Source organism: Chiloscyllium punctatum, chromosome 3 (genome assembly GCF_047496795.1).
Source record: "Chiloscyllium punctatum isolate Juve2018m chromosome 3, sChiPun1.3, whole genome shotgun sequence".
Lineage (NCBI taxonomy): Eukaryota > Metazoa > Chordata > Chondrichthyes > Orectolobiformes > Hemiscylliidae > Chiloscyllium > Chiloscyllium punctatum.
In genome coordinates, this window is record NC_092741.1 from 67,895,463 (window position 1) to 67,920,139 (window position 24,677).

General features: G+C 39.3%; 1 protein-coding gene across 4 annotated transcripts in view; it reads left to right on the forward strand.

The window, feature by feature from the left end:
• The first annotated feature begins 16 nt into the window (after nucleotides 1-16).
• usp45 (ubiquitin specific peptidase 45) overlaps nucleotides 17-24,677 on the forward strand; it is a 164,113-nt gene continuing 139,452 nt past the window's right edge. The window contains exons 1-5 of one of the 4 annotated variants that reach the window (XM_072554740.1): nucleotides 17-117; nucleotides 2,117-2,225; nucleotides 6,902-7,071; nucleotides 14,453-14,556; nucleotides 21,241-21,338. In XM_072554740.1, the coding sequence (XP_072410841.1) occupies nucleotides 2,123-2,225; nucleotides 6,902-7,071; nucleotides 14,453-14,556; nucleotides 21,241-21,338 (475 nt within the window). In that variant the 5' untranslated portion in view covers nucleotides 17-117; nucleotides 2,117-2,122. Of the gene's footprint in view, nucleotides 118-269; nucleotides 445-2,116; nucleotides 2,226-6,901; nucleotides 7,072-14,452; nucleotides 14,557-21,240; nucleotides 21,339-24,677 lie in introns of those variants that run through there. The other 3 variants (XM_072554725.1, XM_072554739.1, XM_072554732.1) reach the window with 3 other exon arrangements.

Here is a 24,677-nt window from a genome sequence, read left to right on the forward strand (position 1 = left end):
TCCAATGGAAGGGGGAGGGAGAAAGAGGAGGAGACTGGCACATGCGCGCACGCTCTCTCTCTCACACAAGCACGTATTTGATTACGGAGTTCAGCTGGAAGTCTCGCCCTCTGACCGGTAAAGTTGTTTAATGAGGGGAGGGGGGTGTCAGGATCCCCAGCTTCCGGGGGTTCCGGTCAGCGCGAGTGCTGGGAGCTGTACCGCCGGGTTTTTGCACATTGAAGCTGCTGGAAGGGGTCAGCGGCGAGAGGCTTCCCTTTCCGCCTCTCTCCCAGTCACCGCCGAGCCCCTACCCCCCCCCTTCACCGGGAGTCGCACTCTCTTCCTATCCCTTCTCCGCGCTAACTGTTAACGTTCCAGGTGGAAACCCGGGATGTGTCGGAGGGTTTGAGTGGGGACAGTGTGCAAGACAGATCGATCCAAAACGTTCGAGAGCAGCCGCCGGTATTTCACTTACTCAGTATTAAAAGGCCTGTCAGCAAGGCCCGCAGCTTCTAAGCAATCACTCCACTCCCGTAAATAAACTGCCGTCTTCTAATAGATTCCCTGCTCTTAGCATTGCGGAGAAATCTTAACCATGTTTTGTGTGCACCGTTTGTACCGACTCAATTCCAGTTAGACGCGGTCCTTGTTTTAAGCACCGTAGATTGAAGTGTGGTTGCTTTGGGGGTTTGCAATTACATTTAGTTTTGCATCCCTGGGATTTCCACTATTAGGGTTTTATTATCTCCAGCATTCCTGCTAAACTGCAAATTGGTATGATATGGCAACTTCATTTTGCGAGAAGGGGATCGTTTTAAAATCGTGTCACGATGAGGGGACGTTTACAACTTTCTTTTGCAAAACTAACTTCACAATAAAACTTTGTAAAATAAGTTACTAAATATTAACTATGACGATTCCTTGGGGATTGAAAAATACTGCAATATATTTTCAAATTTTGGATGCAATTTGCCACGGTTACAAGTTCCTTGAATTTCTTAAAGCTTGAGGAATACATATATTAAATCACTCCTCGCCAGTTTAGTTAGGTCTGATTCTTAAAAAAAAATCACGCTCAGTGGAATCAATTTCTGAATCTAATTGTATCAAATTTTTATGTTGGAGGAAATTAGAAGTCCAAAATTTAAACATCTCCGGAACTAAAATTAGAATTCCTACTGTGTGGAACTCGCCCTTCGGCCCAACAAGTCCACACCGACCTTCCCAACTCGTCGGAGCTATCTGCTTTTTACCGTGATATGTAGATGTTGGACTGGTGTGGACAAAGTTAAAAATCACACAACAGCTTTATTTGGAAGCACTAGCTTTCCGAATGCTGCTCCTCCTTCAGGTAAACTAGTCGGTCCACTAGTAACATGATGAAGGAGCAGCGCTCCAAAAGCTAGTACTTTCAAATAAACCTGTTGGACTATAATCTGGTGTTGTGTGATTTTTTTTAACTTTAATTTTTACTGATTTATTTGATTTTTATTTGAATTTGGGATAAACAAAAATATGCTTAAACATTGCAACATGAAAAAGAGACAGCTTTAGCATTTGTTTTTGGACATGTATGTAATAATTTTACCTCTTACTAGTCATATTATATGGCTTCCCTAGATTTGCCTGTAGTAATTGTTAATTTCTATCCTAAAGTTGCTTTAGGATAAACCTTTGCGGACCACCTGCTTTTTTGTTTGTTTTTAAATGCCACAAAATATCTAATTGTTCTATCTGTATTTGTTTGTTTACAATAATAGTGTTAAACATATTTTCTTTTCTGAAGTGATATTGTCTGAATCTACTTTTTGTGACACGGATCAGTTTTGCAAGTGTTTTCAAAGAATTGCATTGAAATCAAATAAACTGCATTTCTTTACATTCTTGTGCCGGACCCTCACCCCTGTGTTAAGTGGGACTGCTATCACTTAGCATTGTGAAAAATAATCTTTTCCTGGCCCTCAAGTTATTTTGCTCTGTTCTGAAAAAGCTGTGATTTCAAGCCCATTTGTTTAAACTTTAAACAGCCATGCATTCGGGGTCTTAGTTTTTAATTTAAAAATTGTTTCTGTATTCAGTTTCTTGTTCCTGTGGTCCCTTGTGCAGTTAGTCATGTGGCATATTAAATTCTCAGTGACAGATGAGGGTAAAAGACCCATCCTCCCGACGTAATGGCGAAATGACAAAAAAAACCAGAAGGCTTGAAAGGTATCAAGATGATGATTCATCTGATGAAGTCACAGGTAAAATGGTTTCTGTTTTCACAATAGTGATACTTTTCAATATTAGCAAGATTGTTTCTTGTGCATATTTGAATAATAGACAAAGCCAGTACAAATTACAATTTAAGATTCATCATGAGTACTCTTGAGGTTTTTAAAAAACATGTAGTGCAAAGCAACTTACAAATCTTGCCAAATTGTTTTTCCTCTGGTCAATCCATACTTTGAAAGTAAACTTCTCCCATGTACGAATGCATATTTGTGATTTTTGAGAAAATTTGTAGCTCAGTTTGATATTCAGGTTGTAAGTTAGCTCGCTGAGCTGGAAGGTTTGTTTTCAGACATTTCATTACCATACTAGGTAACATCAGTGAGCCTCCAGTGAAGCGCTGGTGGTATGTCCCGCTTTCTATTTACGTGACTTGGTTTTTTTTAAGGTGGGTGAGATCATTTCCTGTTCTTTTTCTCAGAGGATGGTAGATAGGGTCCAAATCGATATGTTTATTCATGGAGTTTTGCTTAGAATGCCAGGCCTCTAGAAATTTCCATGCATGTCTCTGTTTAGCTAGTCCTATGATGGATGTGTTGACCCAGTCAAAGTGGTGTCCTTCCTCGTCTGTATGTAAGGATACTCGTGATAGTCGGTCATATCTTTTCGTGGCTAATTGGTGTTCATGTATCCTGGTGGCTAGTTTTCTGCCTGTTTGTCCGATCTAGTGTTTGTTACAGTCTTTGCATGGTATTTTGTAAATGCCATTGTTTTCCTGGTTGTTTGACAGGGCCCTTTAGGTTCATTAACTATCTAAGTGTAATGGTAGGTTTGTGGGCTACCATGATGCCAAAGGGTCTGAGTAGTCTGGTAGGTGAATGTGAGGACTGCAGATGCTGGAGATAGGAGTCAAGATTGGAGCAGTGCTGGAAAAGCACAGCAAGTCAGGCAGTATCTGAGGAGCAGGAAAATCGACGTTTCCAGCAGGAACCCTTCATCAAGGAGCCCTTCGTCAAGAATGGAAATAGGCCCTTTGGTCCAACCCGTCCATGCCGACCAGATATCCCAACCCAATCTAGTCCCACCTGCCAGCACCTGGTCCACATCCCTCCTAACCCTTCCTATTCATATACCCATCCAAATGCCTCTTAAGTGTTGCAATTGTACCAGCCTCCACCACTTCCTCTGGCAGTTCATTCCATACACGTACCACCCTCTGTGTGAAAAAGTTGCCCCTTAGGTGTCTCATATCTTTCCCCTTTCACCCTAAATCTTTGCCCTCTAGTTCTGGACTCCCCAACCCCAGGGAAAAGACTTTGCCTATTTACCCTGTCCATGCCCCTCATAATTTTGTAAACCTCTATAAGGTCATCCCTCAGCCTCCGACACTCCAGGGAAAACAGCCCCAGCCTGTTCAGCCTCTCTCTATACCTCAAATCCTCCAACCCTGGCCACATCCTTGTAAATCTTTTCTGAACCCTTTCAAGTTTCACAACATCTTTCTGATAGGAAGGAGACTAGAATTGCATGGAATATTCCAGCAGTGGCCTAACCCATGTCCTGTACAGCCGTAACATGACCTCCCAACTCCTGTACTCAGTACTCTGACCAATAAACGAAAGCATACCAAACGCTGAGTCTCTGCATTACTGCTTTAGCTATGAGCCCTGATATAGGTGATCCCATGAGTGTTCTGTTGATTATTTTGTAGGCCTTAGTATTGAATGTGAAGTGGATGGAGAGGCACACGTCTGCTAGTTTGAGGCTGTTGTCTTTGCTGATGAAATTGGTGCTGTCTAGTGTTTGTGTCCTTGGTTTCTTTAGTAGTGTTTCTTTGGCCAGGTTGATGGTAATTGGTGTGAACAGGGCTGATACGTCAAAGGAGAACATTATTTTGTTCTCTTCTAGTTTGATGTCTTTGGTGTTCAGGAAATCTTGGGTGGAGTAATTGAATGCCATGAGTCTTCTAAGTATTTCAGTTTTCGGTGGAGTTCCTTGGTTAATTCGTTTGTTGGTGTTCCAGGTCGTGGGACTATGGTTGGGGGGGGACGGGAGCGGCTCTGGTATGTGTACTTTAGGTAGTCCTTAGAAGCAGGGTGTGTTGGATCCAACTGGTATCATTTTTTGGAAGTGTCTCTTGTTTAATTGTCCTGATTTCTGAAGCCTGCTCAATGTGGTGTGATATGGTTTTCTAGTTGTGGGGTCAGGTCTATTGCCACCTGTTGGTAAGTGTTGATATCTGAAAGCAGTGAGTTCACTTTTTCGATGTACTTTGGTCTGTTTAGAATGACAATCACGTACCCTTTGTCTGCAGGTAGGGTTACAATGTTTTTGTCTTTCCTTTCCTGTGTGTTAAGTGTGTACCCTTCCTTTTTCCTGCTTAGTGTTGGTGCAACTGTCTGTTTGGTTCGCAAGGTTTCTTCTGTGAGTCTGTTGTCTTTCAGTGTTGATTCTAATGCTGCTAGGAAGTCCTTTTTGTCTGTGTCTCTGTAGTTGTACTTTAACCCTTTTACTCAGATGGCTTTTTCTGTATTTGTTAGTTATCTGTCCGATAGGTTTTTTTATCCAAGCATCTGCATTGTGTGTGTTGTTCTTTTTTGTGAGTTTGCCCAGTTTTTCCTGTAGGGTTAGTTTTTTCTCATTTTCTGTGTTTGCTGCTGTTTAATGCTTATGGCTCATTCTCGTCTGTCTGTCCATTCATGGTCTATCACGTTAGTATGTACTGTTTTTTTGAAATTTCCTAATTGTATTTATGGACATTGGGGTTGTGGGCATCATTAATCATTTCTCGCAGCATTCTGTGGCCTTTCTGTTCTGCTATTCTTTCGGGGTGTTGAGTGGTGGTTGGTATTTAAGACAACAGCAGTTAATAAACCTAAAGGACCCTATACAAACAACCAGCAAAATGAATGTCACTTACAAAATACCATGCAAGCAGTGTAACAAATACAACATCGGACAAACAGGCAGAAAACTAGCCACCAGGAATCATGAATACCAACTAGCTACCAAAAGACATGACCGACTATCACTAGTATCCTTACATACAGATGAGGAAGGACACCACTTTGATTGGGGCAACACATCCATTGTAGCACTAGCTAAACCGAGATGTGCATGGAAATTCCTAAAGGCTTGGCATTCTAACTGGGACTCCATCAATAAACACACATCAATACTTGGACCCCATCTACCATCCTCTGAGAAAAAGGACTGGAAATGACATCACCCACCTTCAGAAACCAAGTCACATAAATAGAATGCGGGACACACCACCAGTGCTTCACTGGAGGCTCACTGATGTTACCTCGCATGGTGACGAAACGTCTGAAAACAAACCTTCCAGGTCAGCGAGCAAACTTACAACCTGTACTACTGCACATTTTCAGTAACATTGCAATAATCTCAGTACATTAATCCTGTGCAATATCTGTCAGTTGTTCTGGAAAGCTTTAGGTTTTTACATTACTGTTTTAGAATTGCAGCACTTTTAAAAATTCTATTTAAGCTTGTAGCTTATGTGTTGCTAAAACTATAAAATTCTTATAGTTGTATTTTGGTTAATTTCAAGGTTATTAGTTTATTATTACTTTGAAGTAATTGAATTTAAAATACAAGTAGAGATTGTTCAAAATGCATAGCAGACCACCCAGAACTGTGATAAAAAAATTGACATGAATTGCTTATAATCAAGTGAAAATTATTTGGTTGATTTCTCTCATTCCACAGAATTGATGTCTTCCTCTTGTGTGCTGATGTAACAAATCTTTAGTAATGTAATGTGCAGCATAAAACTTTGACAAAGATGCATCAAAAAGGTCCATTTGTGGCCATGTTGTCATCGTTAGGATTTCAACAGTAGCCAAAATTGGTTTTAAAATAACACTGCATTTATCACAACTACTTATCACAATATTTTGATACCACAAAGTTAGTTTCAGTGTTGTTGTATGTACCACTGTTTACAAATTTGAAGGACATACCAGTCAGGGGTGAATTTTTTGGCTGCTTTACAACTGCACCTCAAACACGTGTCATTTTTGCTATTGCCTATTGTTTAGTTAGAAATTTAGTGCAGCTAATGGGCATTGTCTAGGCTGTGGCCATTTCTAGTTCTTGTGTTCTATACATTACACCCATTAAACTTTGTTGTTTCTGTGGTATATTTTACTCATTAGATTGTTGTTTTCAGTTTTGATTGTGTGTAGGGAAGGACTGTTCTTGATGCTATCGCCTTGTTGAAGGTGGAATTATAATTTAAGATCAGAGCACATGTACAAATGAAAATGTATACACATTAATAGGAATAATTTAAACTATATGTGTGGCCCTTTGGCTCCATCATGTGCATAAGTGATCCATAAAGATAAAATGGTTTGGCATTTGCACAGTAGTGAAACAAACCTGCATCTTTCCCTGTGGAGAACCAAATGTTCTCTTACATTATTTGTAATACTACAAATGCAGAACATCAGCTGAAGTTCACATGAAATGTTTGATTAGTACTGCAGTTCTCTTTTAAGTAACAGTTCAAAATATTACAAAGGAGCAATTTTACTTGCAATTGCACTCCTATGAAATGTATGCCACTTCGGGTTTGTACTTTGTAAGCAAGTTTCTACTAGCTATAAACTAAATCAAATCAAAATTGAGATACAATTTGGAATTTTGTGTTTTCTAAATTCCATGTATTTGTCTACATTTTAAGGTTCTACCTGCCAGCATATTGGAAGCGCAGTGGATCTGATCCAAGTGAAGAAGGCAGTTACTCAAAACCATTGGTCAGTTTGTGCAGAGTGTATCAGAAGTTTGAAAGTACATGATGAAGTGCCTGATGTTTCACCAAATATTTGTATGTGTCTGAAATGTGGTTACCAGGTAAGCAGCATAAGATTTTATAGTATTTTATTTAATCTAAACCTTTCCTTCAAACCTGATTAATTTTTAATCAAAAGTTTAATTTGTAGGATGACTAAGCCATAAGACCATTAGAAATGGAAATAGGAGTATGCTGTTAGCCCCTTAAATAAGCTGCGTCATTTAGTATGATCATAGCTGATCCAACATATGTCCACTTAGATTATCTTACTGATTAAGAATCTATCTCTGTCTTAAAGATACACCAGATCTCTGCCCCACAGCTCTCTGTGGCGAGAAGCTCCAAAGATTCTCAACCTTTTGAAAGCAAAAGGTCCTTCTCATCTCAGTCTTAAATTTGCACTCCTTTATTATGGGACTATGCCCTCTGGTCCTAGACTTTCTCATGACAGGAAGCATTTTCTCAGCATTTACCCAGTCAAGTCCCTCAAGTACTGCTTGCTTCAATGAAATCATGTCTCATTCTTCTAAATTCCAATGAGTAGAGTCCCAATCCGTTTAACTTTTGCTTATAAGTCAATCCTTCCATCGTGGGAGTCATTCTAGTGAACCTTCTCTGAACTGTCCCCAATGAAATTTCCTGTATGAGGGGATCAAAATTTCTCACAGTATTCCAGATGTGGTCTCACTGATTTCTTGCTGCACCTGTGTGCTAGCTTTATGTTTTAAGTGCCACCAAACCCTTTTGTGTTGCAGTTTATCTCCATTTAAGTAATACACCCTTCATGAAATAATGGTTGTTTGTCTCATCAAAACTATTCTTTTCACGTACCATTACAGTTCATACCATCATTGACTTATCTCATGCTAAAAGTAGTTCTATAAGCTAGAAATTATGATGTCATTCATTGTCACTTTTCTTCGAACCATCTTCAACATATGATTGCCACTGGTTGTGTGCTAGGCAGTCATGACTTATTGCCAAAGTGACATTGCCTTTGAACCTATGCAAGATTAGAATAACTTGCTTAATTAAATGAGTAGAATAGAAGAGGGCATGGAAGTGGTCACCAAACCATCACAACACCAAGCTGGGAAGGAGAGTGGTCTGTGAGGAGGATGCAGAAATGATTCAGTGTGATTTGATTAAGCTGAGTGTGGGACCAATGAATGACTGATCAAGTGTAATGCAGATAAATGTAAGGTGTTGACATTTGAAAGCGGAATGATGATCTCAATCTTTGTAATTGATGCCTTTTTTAGTTCTTTCCCCATTTGGGGTGAGCAGAAGATATCCTAAAAATGACAACTGAATCACAGCTCGGCTGACCAAAGAGAAACCTGTGCCCCAACACAGGTTACCGATGAGTTTCATACATCTGTCACTTGTGAGCAAATTCTTAACTAAAGCTTTCCAGGTTCACAGTCTTGTCCTTGTTGCAAATCTCTGTCACCACAGCATTTGGCAAATGGACCATGGTAGAATCTTGCATGCGACTTTGTTTAATGTTGGTACTTTGGCACAGCCATTGTCAGCATGATCTTGGACCACTTCACGTGCAGCCTTTGTCTCCCTTTGCAACTGAGAGACTCATGGTCTTCCTTGGTCTATTCTGCTGTTGGGGACGCAACAGCAAGTGAAACTGTCCTTGGTGGCATATGGGTTTGTAAATAAATTATACAAATTTAGGCTAATTGGAAAAGGAGCCAAAGAGTTACTGGCAAAACCTGACCAGTAGCAGTCTTGGAGAGTAGGGATTGAAATAAAAACATAAAAAATGCAACATCTGAATGAATCCCAAGTTATGTAAGACTGAAGGTCTCCACAAATTGCTGACCCTGGTAGCATTTCTTTCAATTTCGATAGATGGCTCCAGGCAAATTGGGTCTCAAACACTGATATACATTCTCAAAAGTGGATAGAAATGACAAGTCTGGCTTTGTTTGTGGCACTGTTGCCTCTGAGGCAGATAGTTTTAGTTTCAAGTCTCACTCTAGAACTTGAATACGAAGGTGAAGGCTGATCCAGTTCAGTACTGAGAATGTTGTGCTGCCAGAGATGCCATATTTAAGATGGAATGTAAATTAAAATATTTGCTTATATTATGAGCCTCATGGAGAATCTTAAATGAAAATAATCACATTTTATCAAACGCTCCCTAAAGAAGAAATTGCCAACAAGATATCTCTGTAACCTTTGACATATTATTCGTGGAATATTCCTTTTAAGAAAAATCTCTCTTCCATTGGCAACTTATAATTCTCACTGCTTGATTTCACTCTTACTTATTTGGTCATAGTCAGAACATCTCTAATAATAGCTTATCTTTCCACAACTGTGCCACCAATGTACTTTGAGTTATATCTTACCTTTCTATCTAAATGTTTTGTCCATCTCACCTAAAGGTGCACACAGGAATGCTCACAATATTCTATTGTACCTCTCCAGCATTTTCTAGGCCCCTTTACTATCTCTGTCTTCCTGAAGTGCTTGTCCGTCCTCAATGAGCTGCAGTTTTCTCAGATGCAAAACTAGGTATATGGTAGGTTATTCATCTCCTCATTTCCCAAGTGTTGCTGAATGATGTCTGTTGGTATGGTTGGAATACATCCCAGTTTATTGAAACAAACTTAAGTGCATATGGCAGAGGTGTAGATTAAAAATTTTCAATCCTTTTTGGATGGAGGAATAATGCTGCAGGATTGCGAATGTTACACCATAATTCAAGAAAGAAGAGAAGGGTAAATCAGGAAACTGCAGGCCAGTCAACCTAACAGTGTAGTGGAGAAATTAATGGAAATCCTTATTGGTATGCTTTGCCAGTGTAGTATGCTGGAAATCAATTTCTGTCATTCCCAGAGTTGTCATAAAAGTTAAAGATTTTTAAAAATATGCAAAATTTCTCAATTTACATGTCTCTTAGACCTAGGTTGACAGAAAGCACGCACCAAATTTTTGTACTTAACAGTGATTACTGTTAATCACAAAAAATTCTAGCTGTGGGTAAATTATTATGAACCATTGATCTGTAACTCTGCTAGTTAAAACTGTAACACTCTAACCACCCACTATAAGACTTCTTTTACATAGAAATACAGACAAACATAAAATATAGCATGGATGTTATGATGGAGGGAAAGACTGAAAAGCCAATTCAGTGGGTCCTCTCCATAGAATTTTCTGGGATGATCCTTCCACCTTGTCAGGCCCTGCTGCTTCTTAATATTCCTTCTCCAGACACTTTCACTTGCTTTCATTAGCCAAGAGTGACTGGTTGATCTTAATGAATTCCCTGGCTTGTTGGCTAAAACAGTGACTGATGAAGGAAGTATGTTGGCTTTCTTCAAGTTTGAGGTGAGTTTTCCTTTATGAAGTTTTAATGTTTTCTGCCCAAACATTCACACCCAAAAGTTATTTTTGTACAGGGGAGCCAAATACATAGTTGTTGGCAAGCAGAGGGTTTCTCTGGTCTAGTTGACAATCAGCTACATGTGGATGCTTGACTCTTTGTTTACACATGCTCTTTACATTCTGTTTGTCTGCATCTAGCCTTCCCCAACCACTTGAACAAACTACAGTGTAAACAACACTTACAATGTATATCAGTTAACTTTGAAAAAGTATTGTAATTCTTTCCACAATCCTTGGGTTTAAAGCAATCCTTTTCCCATTTTAGTCCACAATTAAAAATACAGAAATATAAAGTGATAGTAAGTATGTAAGTTAGCTCGCGAAGCTTGAAGATGTGTTTTCAGATGTTTCGTTACTAGGTAACATCATCGTTGAGAGTCTCCGGTGAAGTGCTGGTGGTATGTCCAGCCTCTCTATTTATAGGTCTTAGTTTCTTAGGGTGGGTGATGTCATTTCTGGTTCTTTTTTTTCAAGGAAAGTCAGACAGGATCTAAATTGATGTGTTTATTGATGGAGTTCTGGTTCGAATGCCATGCCTCTAAGAATTCTCGTGTGTGTCTTTGTATCACCTTTCCTAGGATGTGTGTGTTGTCCCAGTCAAACTGGTGTCCTTCTTTATCTATGTGTATTGAAACTAGTGATGGTGGATTGTATTATTTTGTGGCCAGTTGGTGTTAATGTATCCGTGACAAGTTTCCTGCTAGTTTGTCCGATGTAGTGTTTTGGTACAGTTCTTGCATGGTATCTTATAAATGAAGTTAGTTTTGCTGGAGGTATCTAATGGATCGTTTAGGTTAATTAGTTGCTATTTAGGTGTGTTAGTAGGTTTGTGGGCTACCATGATGCCAAGGGATCTGAGTAGTCTGGAAATTATTTCTGATATGCCTTTGATGTAACGTGGCTCCAGTTTTTGGTTGTGTTGTGTTTGCTTATTTGGGTTTCTTCCTGAGGAATTTGGCTGATGATGTTTATTGGGTACCCGTTTTCTTGAAAACATTGTATAGATATCCTTCTGCTTTTTGTGGTTCCTGGGAGCTGCAGTGCGATGTAGCTTGTTCAAATAATGTCTTGACGCATCTCCGTTTGTGGATGTTGGGATGATTGCTTCTGAAGTTAAGTATTTGGTCCATGTGTATTGTTTTTCTGTATATGCTGGTTTGAAGCTCTCCATTGACACTGCATTCAACTGTCACATCTTGGAATGGGAACTGTTGTCATTTTCCTCCTCTTCTGTGAATTTTACGCCAGTCAGGATATTGTTGATGATGTTGTATGTTTCCTCTAATTTGTTCTGTTTCATGATGACAAAGGTGTCAGCTACGTAGCGGACCCAAACTTTGGGCTGGATAGATGGGAGGGTAGCTTCTTCAAGTCTCTGCAGTTCTGCTTCTGCTATAAGCCCTGATACTGGTGATCCCATAGGTGTTCCATTGACTTGTTCGTAGGTTTTATTATTGAATGTGAAGTGGGTGGCGAGACGCAGGTCAACTAGCTTGAGGATGTCTTTGCTGGCGAAGTTGGTGCTGTCTGGTGTTTGTGGTCCTGGTTTTCCTCATGATGCCAGTGTTTCTTTGGCCAGGTTGATATTAATTGATGTGAAAAGGGCTGTAAGGTCCAAGAAAACCATTATTTCGTCGTCTTCTACCTTGGTGTCTTTAGTGTTCAGGAATTCTTCGGTGGAGTGAATGGAGTGGCATGTTTTTGGTGTTTTAGTTTTTGGTGGAGTTCTTTGGCTAGTCTGTATGTTGGTGTACCAGGTAGGGAGACTACCTATCTTCCCTTGAACCAGAAATGACAGCATTCACCTTAAGAAATCAAGGACCTGCAGACTGAGAGAAGGGACATACCACCAGCGCTTCACTGAATACTGTCATTGATGATGTTATCTGGTATTGTATTGAAACGTCTGAAAATAAACTTTCAAGCTGAGCAAGCTAACCTACATACTTATCATCAACCTGAGCTATAAATCTTCTCCAAAATTTATAAAAAGATAGTCTTTACATTGTCAGGGATAGAACAAACATCCATTTAGTCAAGTTTGGGTTAATCAAGAACATGAAGGGAGGTCTCATTAAACCAAGTTGCGACTGATAAGCTTGTTTGGATTTTTGAGATAATAGGGAAGCTTGTTATTTATGTGTAAAGTATGGGAGTAATTCAGCAACATACCAAATAGCTATTATGAGATGCAAATCCATAAAATTCTGGGAAAAACGGTAGTGTGGGCATGAAATTGCCTCAGTGACAGGAAACTGTGTGTTGGTGATTGAATTTTTTTCTGACTGAGAGGTTGTTTGCATTAATGTCCTTTGTATGCTTGTTTGGAGTCAATGACTTTTAAATTTTTATAAGCAACCTAGATTTGGTTGTAGGGAATAACATTATAAAGTTCACAGCCATTTGGATACAAAACTGGCTTGAAGGTAGAAGACAGGGTGGTGGTGGAAGGTTGTTTTTCAGATTGGAGGCTTGTGACCAGTGGAGTGTCACAAAGATCGGTGCTGGGTCCACTACTTTTTGTTATTTATATAAATGATTTGGATGTGAGCATAAGAGGTATAAGTTAGTAAGTTTGCAGATGACACCAAAATTGGAAGTGTAGTGGACAGTGAAGAAGGTTACCTTGGATTACGACAGGATCTTGATCAGATAGGCAGATGGGCTGAGGAGTGGCAGATGGAATTTAATTTGGATAAATGCAAGGTGCTGCATTTTGGGGAAGGAAATCTTAGCAGGATTAATACACTTAATTTTAAGTTCCAAGGGAGTGTTGCTGAACAAAGAGACCTTGGAGTGCAGATTCTTAGCTCCTTGAAAATAGAGACGCAGGTAGATAGGATAGTGAAGAAGGTGTTTGGTATGCTTTCCTTTATTGGTCAGAGTATTGAGTACAGGGGTTGGGAGGTCATGTTGCGGCTGGACAGGGCAATGGTTAGGCCACTTTTGGAATATTGCATGCAGTTGTGGTCTCCTTCCAATCGGAAGGACATTATGAAACTTGAAAGGATTCAGAAAAGATTTACAAGAATGTTGCCAGGTTTGGAGGATTTGAGCTATAAGGAGAAGTTGAATAGGCTGTGGTTGTTTTCCCTGGAGTGTTGGGGGCTGAGGGGTAACCTTATCGAGGTTTATAAAATCATGAGGGGCATGGATAGGATAAATAGACTAAGTCTTTTCCCTGAGGTGGGGGCACACACAAACACTCACACACACCCTTACAGACACACACACTCCCATACTCACACAGGCATCCTGTCAGAGACTTAGACTACTCTACAATCATGCACACACATAAACACTCTCTCTCACACTCACAACCCCTAACCCAGACAGACTGACACACAGACCCACATGCACACATATATTTTGTGGGCTGAATTTGTACATAGAGTTACATTATACTTTGCTCAAAAACTGAATGAATTCATGTTAGACTCTGTTATCCCACTTTTTAGATTAGAATCAACCTAAACATCATGACATAGACAGAGAACACAGAGAGCTAACACCTTCAACATATTGCCTAGCTAACACCAATTGTTACAGCTAACCTGAGAACGCAACTTTTAAAAAAAGTTTTTTTCATTTACACATGAAAGAAGTGAAACTATCATGGTATTCGAACAGACAATCAAGGTATTTTTCAATGTATAATTTCAGTTACATCACACTGTAAATTTTTGCTATAAATTCTGTGCATTAAAATTGTGTCCTCCACAATCACCTGATGAAGGAATGGTGCTCCGAAAGCTAGTGTGCTTCCAATTAAACCTGTTGGACTATAACCTGATGTTGTGTGATTTTAAACTTTGTACACCTCAGTCCAACGCCGGCATCTCCAAATCGTGATATAAAAGCAACTTGTTGATATTTTGGACAATAGCTGAAGATGCACGACCTACGAACGTGATCAAATAAAAGTGAAAATTAATTAAATTTTGCTGGCAATGCTAAAAACTGTTACGACTAGTAACCTAGGAGACAGTCGATCAAAATGTAACAACATATAATGTTTTTTACACTTAGGGGTGCAGTCAAAACTCAAAAGATCGGCATTCTTTCAAGCATTTCCAGACTGCGCGCTTGGATGCACATTGTATTGTGATCAATTTGGACTCCTGGACTGCTTGGTAAGGCAATTTGAGGCTGAATAGTGTAATTTATAAGTATAAGTTATACAATTATATTTCAAATTGTCATAATTGAAAGTTCAAGTTTACTATTAATGAACTTTCAGAATGCTCCTTGTTTTTCCTGTTTGTCTAATTTTCTCTTTTTACAAATTCCTGCAGAAGTTAGTAATTCATGATAGGCATAGGTCCAGTAGCAGTGACAGCAGATTGGGTAATATCATGGTTGGGCCCATTCTAACATACATTTCCACCAGCAGTCCATAGAAATTAGGAGAGGGCAATCTAGATTATGATTTACATCTTGACCATCGGCTCATTGAAGCCTATTGTGGTATCAAAGGATGCGCCAACTCCCTTCCTTTACTACCAAGCATAATCAATGATGTACATTTATTAACTGAGTTAGCAAGAAACTCCACAGCTTCTAAAATTTTTTTGTGGACTAAAATCTCAAAAGCTGCTTATGTTTTTGTAAATTTATTTCAATACTTTTTCTACATTTTTGTTTTTGATTTGAGCACTTTGATGATTCATTTGCCTGACTGACACTTAAAAGGATTACTGGTATTCATAAGGTTACAGCCTTATTCCTCCCAGAGTGACCATCTGACCTGTACGTTTGTTTTTAAGATGAGTTCTGAAAAGAAAATACCTAATTGTGGGAGGAAAGGACAAGGCTTCTTGGCAGTGCCAGACCATGAAAAGAACTGAACCTGGAAGCTTGTTGTCTTTCTGACATTCATACAATTTGCTGGTGCGATGAAGGCATATAATATGTAATTATATTTTGAGAATTGGGTTCTAAAATGGAGAAAAATGAGTTTTCATTTTCAGTTCTGTGAAAGTCAGACTTTTTTCAAAACTAGGGATCATATTTTTATGGTGGGAGGAGAAAGTTTTAAAAAAGACATGAGGGACAACATTTTTACACAGAATGTAGTTCATGTGTGGAATGCACTGCCAGAGAAAGTGATGGATGCAAATACAGTTACAATATTTAAAAGACATTTGGATAAGTACATACATAGGAAAGTTTGGAGGGATATGCACTAAATGCAGGCAAGTGGAACTAGTTTAGTTCAGGAATGTAGTCATTGTGGACTGGTTAGACCAAAAGGTCTGTTTCTATGCTGCATGACTCTCACTCTATAAATGTTCAAAATTCAACATTTTCAGGAAGTCGTATGTCATTTAACTAAAATCAATAGCAAGTTACTTGGGGATGTATCATTTAAGGTGTTTATTGACTTGAGTTTCACAACCAAGAGAGTGGGAGGCAGAAGCAGCAGATGCTCTTAACAGTCTCCAAATCTTGCAGAACTGCATCATTGCTATCTCAGAATGAGCTCCAAATATTCAGATATCTGAATCCCTCCCTCCTGTGCTATCCCTGTAGCCACATATTAAGCTGCTCACTCTCCCTATTACTCGCCTCACTAGCACATGGTATGGGCAAGTAATCAGAGATAATAACTCTGTTCTAGCTATAAGTTTCTACCCGAGCTCCTTGATTTTCTGCCTTAAATCCCCACTCCTTTTCCTTCTATGTGATTAGTATCTATCTGGAGCACAACTTGGGGGTGCTCCCCCTCCCCCTCCCCCTCCCCCTTAAGGATCCTGAAAACATGATCTGAGACATCACGGACCCTGACAGCTGGGAGGCAACACCTCATCCGCGAGTATCTCTTGTTCCACAGAATCTCCTATCTGTCCCCCTAATAATGGAGTCCCCAATGCCTAATGCCTAATGCTCTACTCATTTCCCCCTTCCCTTTATAAGCAACAGGGACAGACTCTGTGCCAGAGATCTGTACTCCATTGCTTACCCTAGTTCCCCCCCACCCCTTCCACCCAGCATCTAAAATTATATATTTGTTTCTGAGGGGAATGGCCATAGGAGATCCCAACACTGTCTGCCTGTTCCATTTCCGTCCCCTGATTGTAACCCATCTACATTTTTCCTGTACCTGACATGTGACTACCTCCCTGTAAGTCCTCTCTATTATCCCCTCGGTCTCACAAATGATCCAAAGTTCATTCAGCTCCAGTTAAGGAACAGCTGGGTAGAAGCTCTTAGTTGCTTAGAAGAAAATGCCAGAAGCAGAAAGCTGTGGAGCTGTCAGAATAGGAGGCATCTGCGAGGCAGTTGAAGACATGAGTTTAAGGAACCCATAATCAATAATAGTAATAATCACACAGAATATAGGGAGAACTAGCCATTTGGATACAGAACTGGCTCGAAGATAGGAGACTGACAATGATGGTGGAGGGTTGCTTTTCAGACCGGAGGCCTGTGAGCAGCGGTGTGTCACAAGGATTTATGCTGCATTCAGAGCTCTTTGTCATTTATATAAATGTTTTGGATGTGAACATAAGAGGTATGATTAGTAAGTTTGCATATGACACCAAACCTGTAGGTGTAGTAACCAAGAAGGTTGCCTCAAAGTACAGTGAAACATTAATCAAATGGGCAGATGGGCTGCAGAGTGGCAGATGGAATTTCATTTAGGTAAATGTGAGGTGCTGCATTTTGGGAAGACAAATCAGGGCAGGACTTCATTGGTCAGTGCATTGAGTATAGGAGTTGGGATGTCATGTTGTAGCTATGCAGGACATTGATTGGGCCACTTTTGGAATACTGCATTCAGTTATGGTCTCCTGGTTGTGGGAAAGCTGTTGTGTAGCTTGAAAGGGTTCAGAAAAGATTTACAAGGATGTTGCCAGGGTTGCCCTAAAAGGGGGTGTCATTGATAGGGTGAATAACCAGGGTATTCTTCAAGGTAGTGGAGTCCAAAGCTAGAAGGCATAGATTTATGGTGAAAAGGGAAAGCTATAAAAGGGACCTATGGGGCAATGTTTTCACACAGAGAGTGGTACCAGTATGGAATGAGCTACCAGAGGAAGTGGTGGAGGCTGGTACAAATACAACATTTAAAAGGCATCTGGATGGGTATATGAATAGGAAGAGTTTAGGAGGATGTGGGCTAATTGCTGGCAAATGGGACTGGATTAATTTCAGACATCTTGTCAGCGTGGGTGAGTTGAAGGTTCTGTTTCCATGCTGTACAGCTCTATGGCAGTATAAGTTAAGTTAGCAACTTGTTTCAGGGTCCCGGATAGAGCCATTAATTTTTTAAAAAGCATTGAGTGAATGCAGAGAAACCTGCCAAAAAGGAAATAGCTTATAGACGTGCAGGCTGAGCAAGATGCTGTAGCATGATGATAGGGGTGACCTTTTGCTGAGGTTTGAGTATCTGTAAGGTTATTGCCAAGGTAAAAGGGATGAAGCAGTTTTTCATATATGAAATTAGTTTATTTCAATAATTCGTGTTTGGTGTAACATAGTTTGTATTTTCTCTTGTGGAATTTTTTTTTGTTAAAAGTGCATCTGCAGTCTCCAGTTAATTTGTTCAATGACTGACTTCTGCAGTTTAAAAAAAACTATCAAGCCAGGCCTTAATCTGGGATCTGATTTGTACGATATTACCATCAGTTGGGATCATAACAGTTTTTCCAGTTGAAACCATTGGCCTTCCTGCATTTACTTCAACACTGAATATGGAATGATTCACCATAAGTAGCTATGATTCAACTTGAAAGGAAATTGGGTAACTATTTGAGAAGGGAGAATGTAAAAGATTTCATAGAAATTGTAGTAAAATTCAATTAATGTTGACAGTTCAATTTGAAGAACGCCAGTGCAAAAACCCAAATGTTTATCATAAACTGCTCAGTGCATTGATGGGAAGGGGCAATTTAACTTGTGAAGAATCACAAATCTGAAGTAATGTCCTGCAGCTGTATGCAAGTCTTCTGAAGTTTTTGCTTTTTAGACTTTTTAGTTTAAGACTGTTTCCTTGTTTTCAGTTGTAAGCCAATAAATGCTATAGATCCAAAAGCCAAAACTGAAAAATCTGAAATAAAAGTAGAAAACATTTGAATTGCTCAGAATGTCAGGCAACATCTGTGGAGAGAGAAACAATGAACATTTCAGAGTTACGTTGGAAAAATGTGATTAATTGGTTAAAGTAAATTAAAATGGGGGGATGGATATAGGAAGAAAAGGGAAACCGAAAGAACTGCAGATGCTGTAAATCAGAAACAAAAACAAGTTGCAGGAAAAGTTGAGCAGGTCTGGTAGCATCTATAAAGAGAAATCAAGAGTTAATGTTTCCTGCCTAGTGACCCTTCCTCAGAATGGCCCTGCTGAGAAGAAAAAGGGGGTTTGGAATGAGGTAGTGAGCAGTGATATTTTAATTCCCTGAGGGCATGATTTTGAATCCCACCAAGGCAGATGATTAATGTTGAATTCAAATAATAAATCTGGAATTTGAAAGAAAGGTTGATGTGTTGGTAACCCTGATCATTTGTCAGATCTTGTTCACCAACTCCCTTTAGAAAGGGAAAACTTGTCATCCTCACCTGGTTTGTCCTGTACGTGACTCCAGGCTGACAGTACTGTGGTTGACTCTTCACTGCCCTATGAAACGGCTGAGCAAGCTATTCAGTTCAAATACCATTAAGAAAGGGCAACAAATGCTGTCCTTGCCAAAGGTCCTCACATCCTATGAAGGAATAAAATAAATGATAGAGTTTAAACATGAACTTCAATGGAGCATTGAAGGAGACCGTCTTCAGCCTCCCACTTTGTTTGAATGGTGCTCGGTGTAAGCTCAAGGAACAGTAACTTATCTTTTTTTGCTTTTTAACTTTCTGCACTAAACATGGAGTTCAGTGATTTCAGACCATAATCTGTGACCCCATATGTTCAACTTTTCTTTGCATGGGGTAATACAGTGGCTAGCACTGCTGCCTCTCAGCATCAGGAACCCAAGTTCAATTCCAGACTTGGATGATTGCCTGTGTGGAGTTTGCACATTGTCCCCATGTTTGCGTGGGTTTCTGCCGGGTGCTCCGGTTTCTTCCATAGTCCAAAGATGTGCAAGTTAGATGGATCGGCCATGCTAAATTGCCCCTTTTTTTGCTAAGGATGTGCAGGCTAGGTAGATTAACCATGGTTAATGTGAGTTAATGGTGATAGGGTGATGGTTTGGGGGGTGTGTGGAAGTGGGAGTGAAAGAATATATGTCCGAATAGAATGCTGTTCTGAGGGTCAGTGCAGACTCGATGGCCAAAAACTGTCTATCTGCATTGTGGGGATTCTGCGATTCTCTGTTTTCCAATGACAACTCTTTATCGCTTTGCCAATCTCACCCCCTCAAGACACAGCTTTTCTTTCTTTACTTATCTTATTACCATTCCCTTTGGCCTTGCATCGTCCACCTTTTTGTCATTTAGCTTCTTCTGTCTTATACTTCAACACAGACCTTCTCTTTTCTTTTCAGCTATCCTTCCCCTCTTATTTGTTTAGTAATTACTACATTTTAAAATCTTTCAGTTGTGATGAAAAGTCAGTTTTAGCCCATCTATTGCTTCAGTTAGTTCCACGCCAATTTTGCCAGCATCTACTTCCTTGGTAAATGTAAATAAACAGTATTCATGTGCCACAGCTGTGCTTTCTACCTCCATGTGTAAATCCCCTTTTTAAAAATATACCTATGGATATAGCGAGTTTTGAGAAGATTTGTAACTCAGGTTGAAGTTCTGGATGTAAGTTTGCTTGCTGAGCTGGAAGGTTTGTTTTCAGACTTTTCATCGCCATACTAGGTAACATCATTGAGCTTCCTGTGAAGCACTGGTGTTAGTGACCTGCTTTCTATTTGCGTTTCGGTTTCCAATATCACCAACCCAAGGAAACCTAAACACATAAATAAAAAGCAGTTCACTAACACCAGTGCTTCACCGAAGGCTCACCGATGATGTTTCCTAGTATGGTTACGAAATGCCTGAAATCGAACGTTCCAGCTCAGCGAGCAAACTTCGGTCCAGAACCTATGGATACATTTTGGATTCCTGTTTTATTTCAGTTGTCATTTAATTCTCTCAAGCTCTCTTTGCTGCACTTTTTATTCATTCATTCTTCTCTGAACTTTGTTTTTAGCTTGATTCCCACTTGACATTGGTCAAATGCACCTTTTTTGCTGTTTCATCTAGCTCTTTGTCTTTCATTATCCAGAGAATTCTGATTTTATTTGTCTTACCTTTCTCCCTCATGCCTTGACTATGCCTGAATTATCTCCTCTTTCAAGGAAGCCTCTCATTGAACTGTAATATTACCCATTAGTCTTGAATTCTTTTATTGTGATTCTCTATATTAATGTCAATAAGAAATTATCATCTGTACTTTTAAAACAAATCTGCACATAATTTATTCTTTTAGCATGCTGAGGGGTGACCTTACAGAGGTTTATAAAATCATGAAGGGCATGGATAGGGTAAATAGACCATTTTTGCCCAAGGGTGGGGGAGTCCAGAACTAAAGGGCGTAGGTTTAAGATGAGAGGGGAAAGATTTAAAAGGGACCTATGGGGCAACGTTTTCACTTAGAGGTATATGTATGGAATGAGCTGCCAGACGAAGTTGTGGAGTCTGGTACAATTACAACATTTAAAAACAACTGGATGGCTATATGAATAGGATGGGTTTAGAGGGATATGAGCCAAGTTTTGGCAAATGGGACTAGATTAATTTAGGATATCTGGTCTGCACGAATGAGTTGGACTGAAGGGTCTAATTTCCATGCTGTACATTTCTATGACTCTATGACTCTTAATTTTGTAGGTGCTATGAATGTGATGAGGAATTAATATCGTGTCATAAAAAGGTTCTTTCACACTTGCTGGATTTTCTACAAAGACATGCTACTAAGACCCACTCAGGTAAAGCATTTTCATAATTATGATCAGTGAACTCTACCTGGGTATAGAAATAAGTTCAGACTGAGATCCAATTACATAATTATATTTTATAACAACGAAATGTGGAAAATAATCTCCACCTATATTGAACATGATTCAGAAGTGAAATGAGTCATTGAATATATTCTTGATGAGATAAAATACAGCAAGTTGTACAGTTCAAATTCCGATTTTAATTTGTTTATAAATTTCATCTGATTATATTTGTTCTCCAGTACAACAGGATGACCACCTGTCAACTGTGCCAGATTCTATCAATGTAGCCAGATGTGCTTCTGATTTTAATAGATTGGCATGAACAAAATAGAGTATTGTGACACTGTTTAATGATGTATAAAAAAAAACTGTTGTAAGTTGCTTTACTTTTAGTCTAGGGAAAGATTGTTTGCAATTCTTTTTACATTTGGTGAGTTAGCTTTGTTTATCAATGCATAATCTACAACAGTTTTCCATATGCATTTGGGTAAGGTGAGCCTAAGTTTGATCATGTTGTTATTTGAATGACTCTTGATATAACTTTTAGTAACTTAACTGTTTCTGCATGCAAGTAGCTCAACCTGGCTTATGTTTTCACCTCCTTTCACTTAATAAAATCAGCCTTTTATTTGTTATCTCCTAATAATGCAAATAAGTGCAGGAACTCATGATTGAAGACTGACTCACAGCAATTCAAGTTCACTTTTTAAATATTGAAACCACTGTTCCACCTTTGAAATACAGGAACTGTACAATGCTAGGTTCACTTGAGGCCATTTATATGCAAGTGCATTGAATTATAACTTTAATATGTTCTCTTTCGGGCTGTAAACAATTAGTTGCTAAGTATGTATGTTCAATTTACTGGGAGCATTAAAAGAAAAATCAGTATTTAAGGTTAGTGCTAGACTGTACTTGCAAAAGGTACCAGAGTAATATTTATTATTGCAGGGTTTTTTTCCAAAAATGTGGTGTTACTGGTTCTCGTGCAAATCTTGATACAAAGATTAATGATTAGAACATGGTGCTGGATGACCCCAAGGTGCTTTGGACTGTTCTAATGAATCTCTGATGTGGAGGTGCTAGTTTTGGACTGGGGGTAACAAAGTTAAAAATAACTCAACACCAGGTTATAGTCCCAACAGCTTCATTTGGAAGTACAAGCATTTGGAGCGCTGCTTCTTTGTCAGGTAGACTAGTGGGGCAGGATCATAGGACACAGAATATATATTAAAAGATCAAAGTGTCATACAACTGATGTGATGTATTGAATAAACCTAGATTTCTGTTAAGTCTGTAATCACTTAGAATGGGTTGCAGATTTCGATTCAATAATTTGTAAATCCCAGAACTTCTTTTAAGTCGCATTCCCAAGATAACTTCAGTTTTTTTTTTAAAAAGTGACATCTCAGCTCAGACAATGCATTAAAAGTGTGAGGTTAGAGTCTGTCTATCTATTCCAACCTTGAGTTAGACTGGTTCTGTTTCCAAAATAGGAATTTATAAAATGTCACATGGACTAACTGCCTACAGACTGGGTGCATTTTGAACAAAATAGAATGTATCTACCAATACAAATCTGACGTGTGTGTGTGTACACGTACATGCGTGCCCCCCTTTGGAAATAGAACCGGTCTGACTCAAGGTTCGAATACAGACTCTAACCTCACACTCTTAATGGATTGTCTGAGCTGAAATGTCAGCTTTTTTTTAAAAAATGCCTTAAATTATCTTGGGAATGCGACTTGAAGGAAGTTCTGGGATTTACATATTAATAAATCAAACCCGCAACCTATCCTAAATGATTAAAGACTTAGCAGCAATCTAGGTTTGTTCAATACATCGCATCAGTTATAGAGTCATAGAGATGTACAGAACGGAAACAGACTCTTCGGTCCAACTCGTCCATGCTGACCAGATATCCCAACCTATTCTAGTCCCATTTGACAGCACTTGGCCCATTTCCCTCTAAACCCTTCCTATTCAGATACCCATCCAGATGACTTTTAAATGTTGCAATTGTACCAAGCATTCAAAGACTTATGTTCCAGAGGATTCCACCCAGGAGTATGCATACAATCAAACAAGAAAGGAACTAGACCTGGTTATTGGGAATGAGATGAGGCATGTACAGCAAGTGTCGGTGTGGGTACATTTAGAGGACAGTGATCATTGTATCATAAGATATAGGATGAAAATTAACAATATATATAAAGAATAATTAACAAGAGGAAAGCTAACTTCAATGGGGAAATAAAGAACTAAGCTAGATAGACTGAAATCAAAAGCTAATGGAAAAAAAGAGGAGCTGAGTAATGGGTTACCTTTAACAAGATGGATGAGGCAGAGTTAATGTGTGTTCCCTCAAAAGGGAAAGGTAGGGCAAGCAGTATTCCCCAAATATGAAGGAGATATTGAAGAAAAGTATGAAGAAAAGTTCTATTTATTACAGGTGCAAGGTAGAAAATGCAATTGAGAACCAAGCTAAATGTGGAAATCTCAGAGGAGTGAGAGCTGAATAAGCAAAGAGTGATAAGGAAAAAAATCTGGCAGGGAAATCCCAAATGCTATGGGAGGACACTAATTGTAAAAGCAGTGGGGCTATTTAGGGATCAGAAAGGAGATTTACACATGGAGTTAGGGGGCATGCTGAGGTGTTAAATGATACTCTTACCTTATAACAAGTGAATACTTCTCAGATTCATGAGGTTTATTTGGAAGTATAAGATTTTGGAGCACTGCTCCTTCGTCAGGTAGGCTAGCGAAGCAGGATCACAGGACACAGATTTTATAGTAAAAGATCAAATTATCATACAACAGATGGGCCAATGGGCTGAGGAGTGACAGGTGGAGTTTAATTTAGATAAATGTGAGGTGCTGCATTTTGGAAAAGCAAATCAGAGCTGGACTTATACACTTAATGGTAATGTCCTGGGGAGTATTGCTGAACAAAGAGACTTTGCAGTGCAGGTTCATAGCTCCTTTAAAGTAGAGTCGCAGGTAGATAGGATAGTGAAAAAGGCGTTTGGTATGCTTTCCTTCATTGGTCAGTGCATTGAGTATAAGAGTTGACAGATCATGTTGCGGCTATACAGGGAATTGGTTAGGCCACTGTTGGAATATTGTGTGCAATTCTGGTCTCCTTTCTATCGTAAGGTTGTTGTGAGAGTTGAAAGGGTTCATAAACGGTTTGCACGTATATTGCCATGGTTGGAGGGTTTGATCTATAGGGCGAGGTTGAATAGGCTGGGCTTTTTTCCCCTAGAACTTCAGAGGCTGAGGGGTGACCTAAGAGCCATTTATAAAAGCATGGGTAGGATGAAA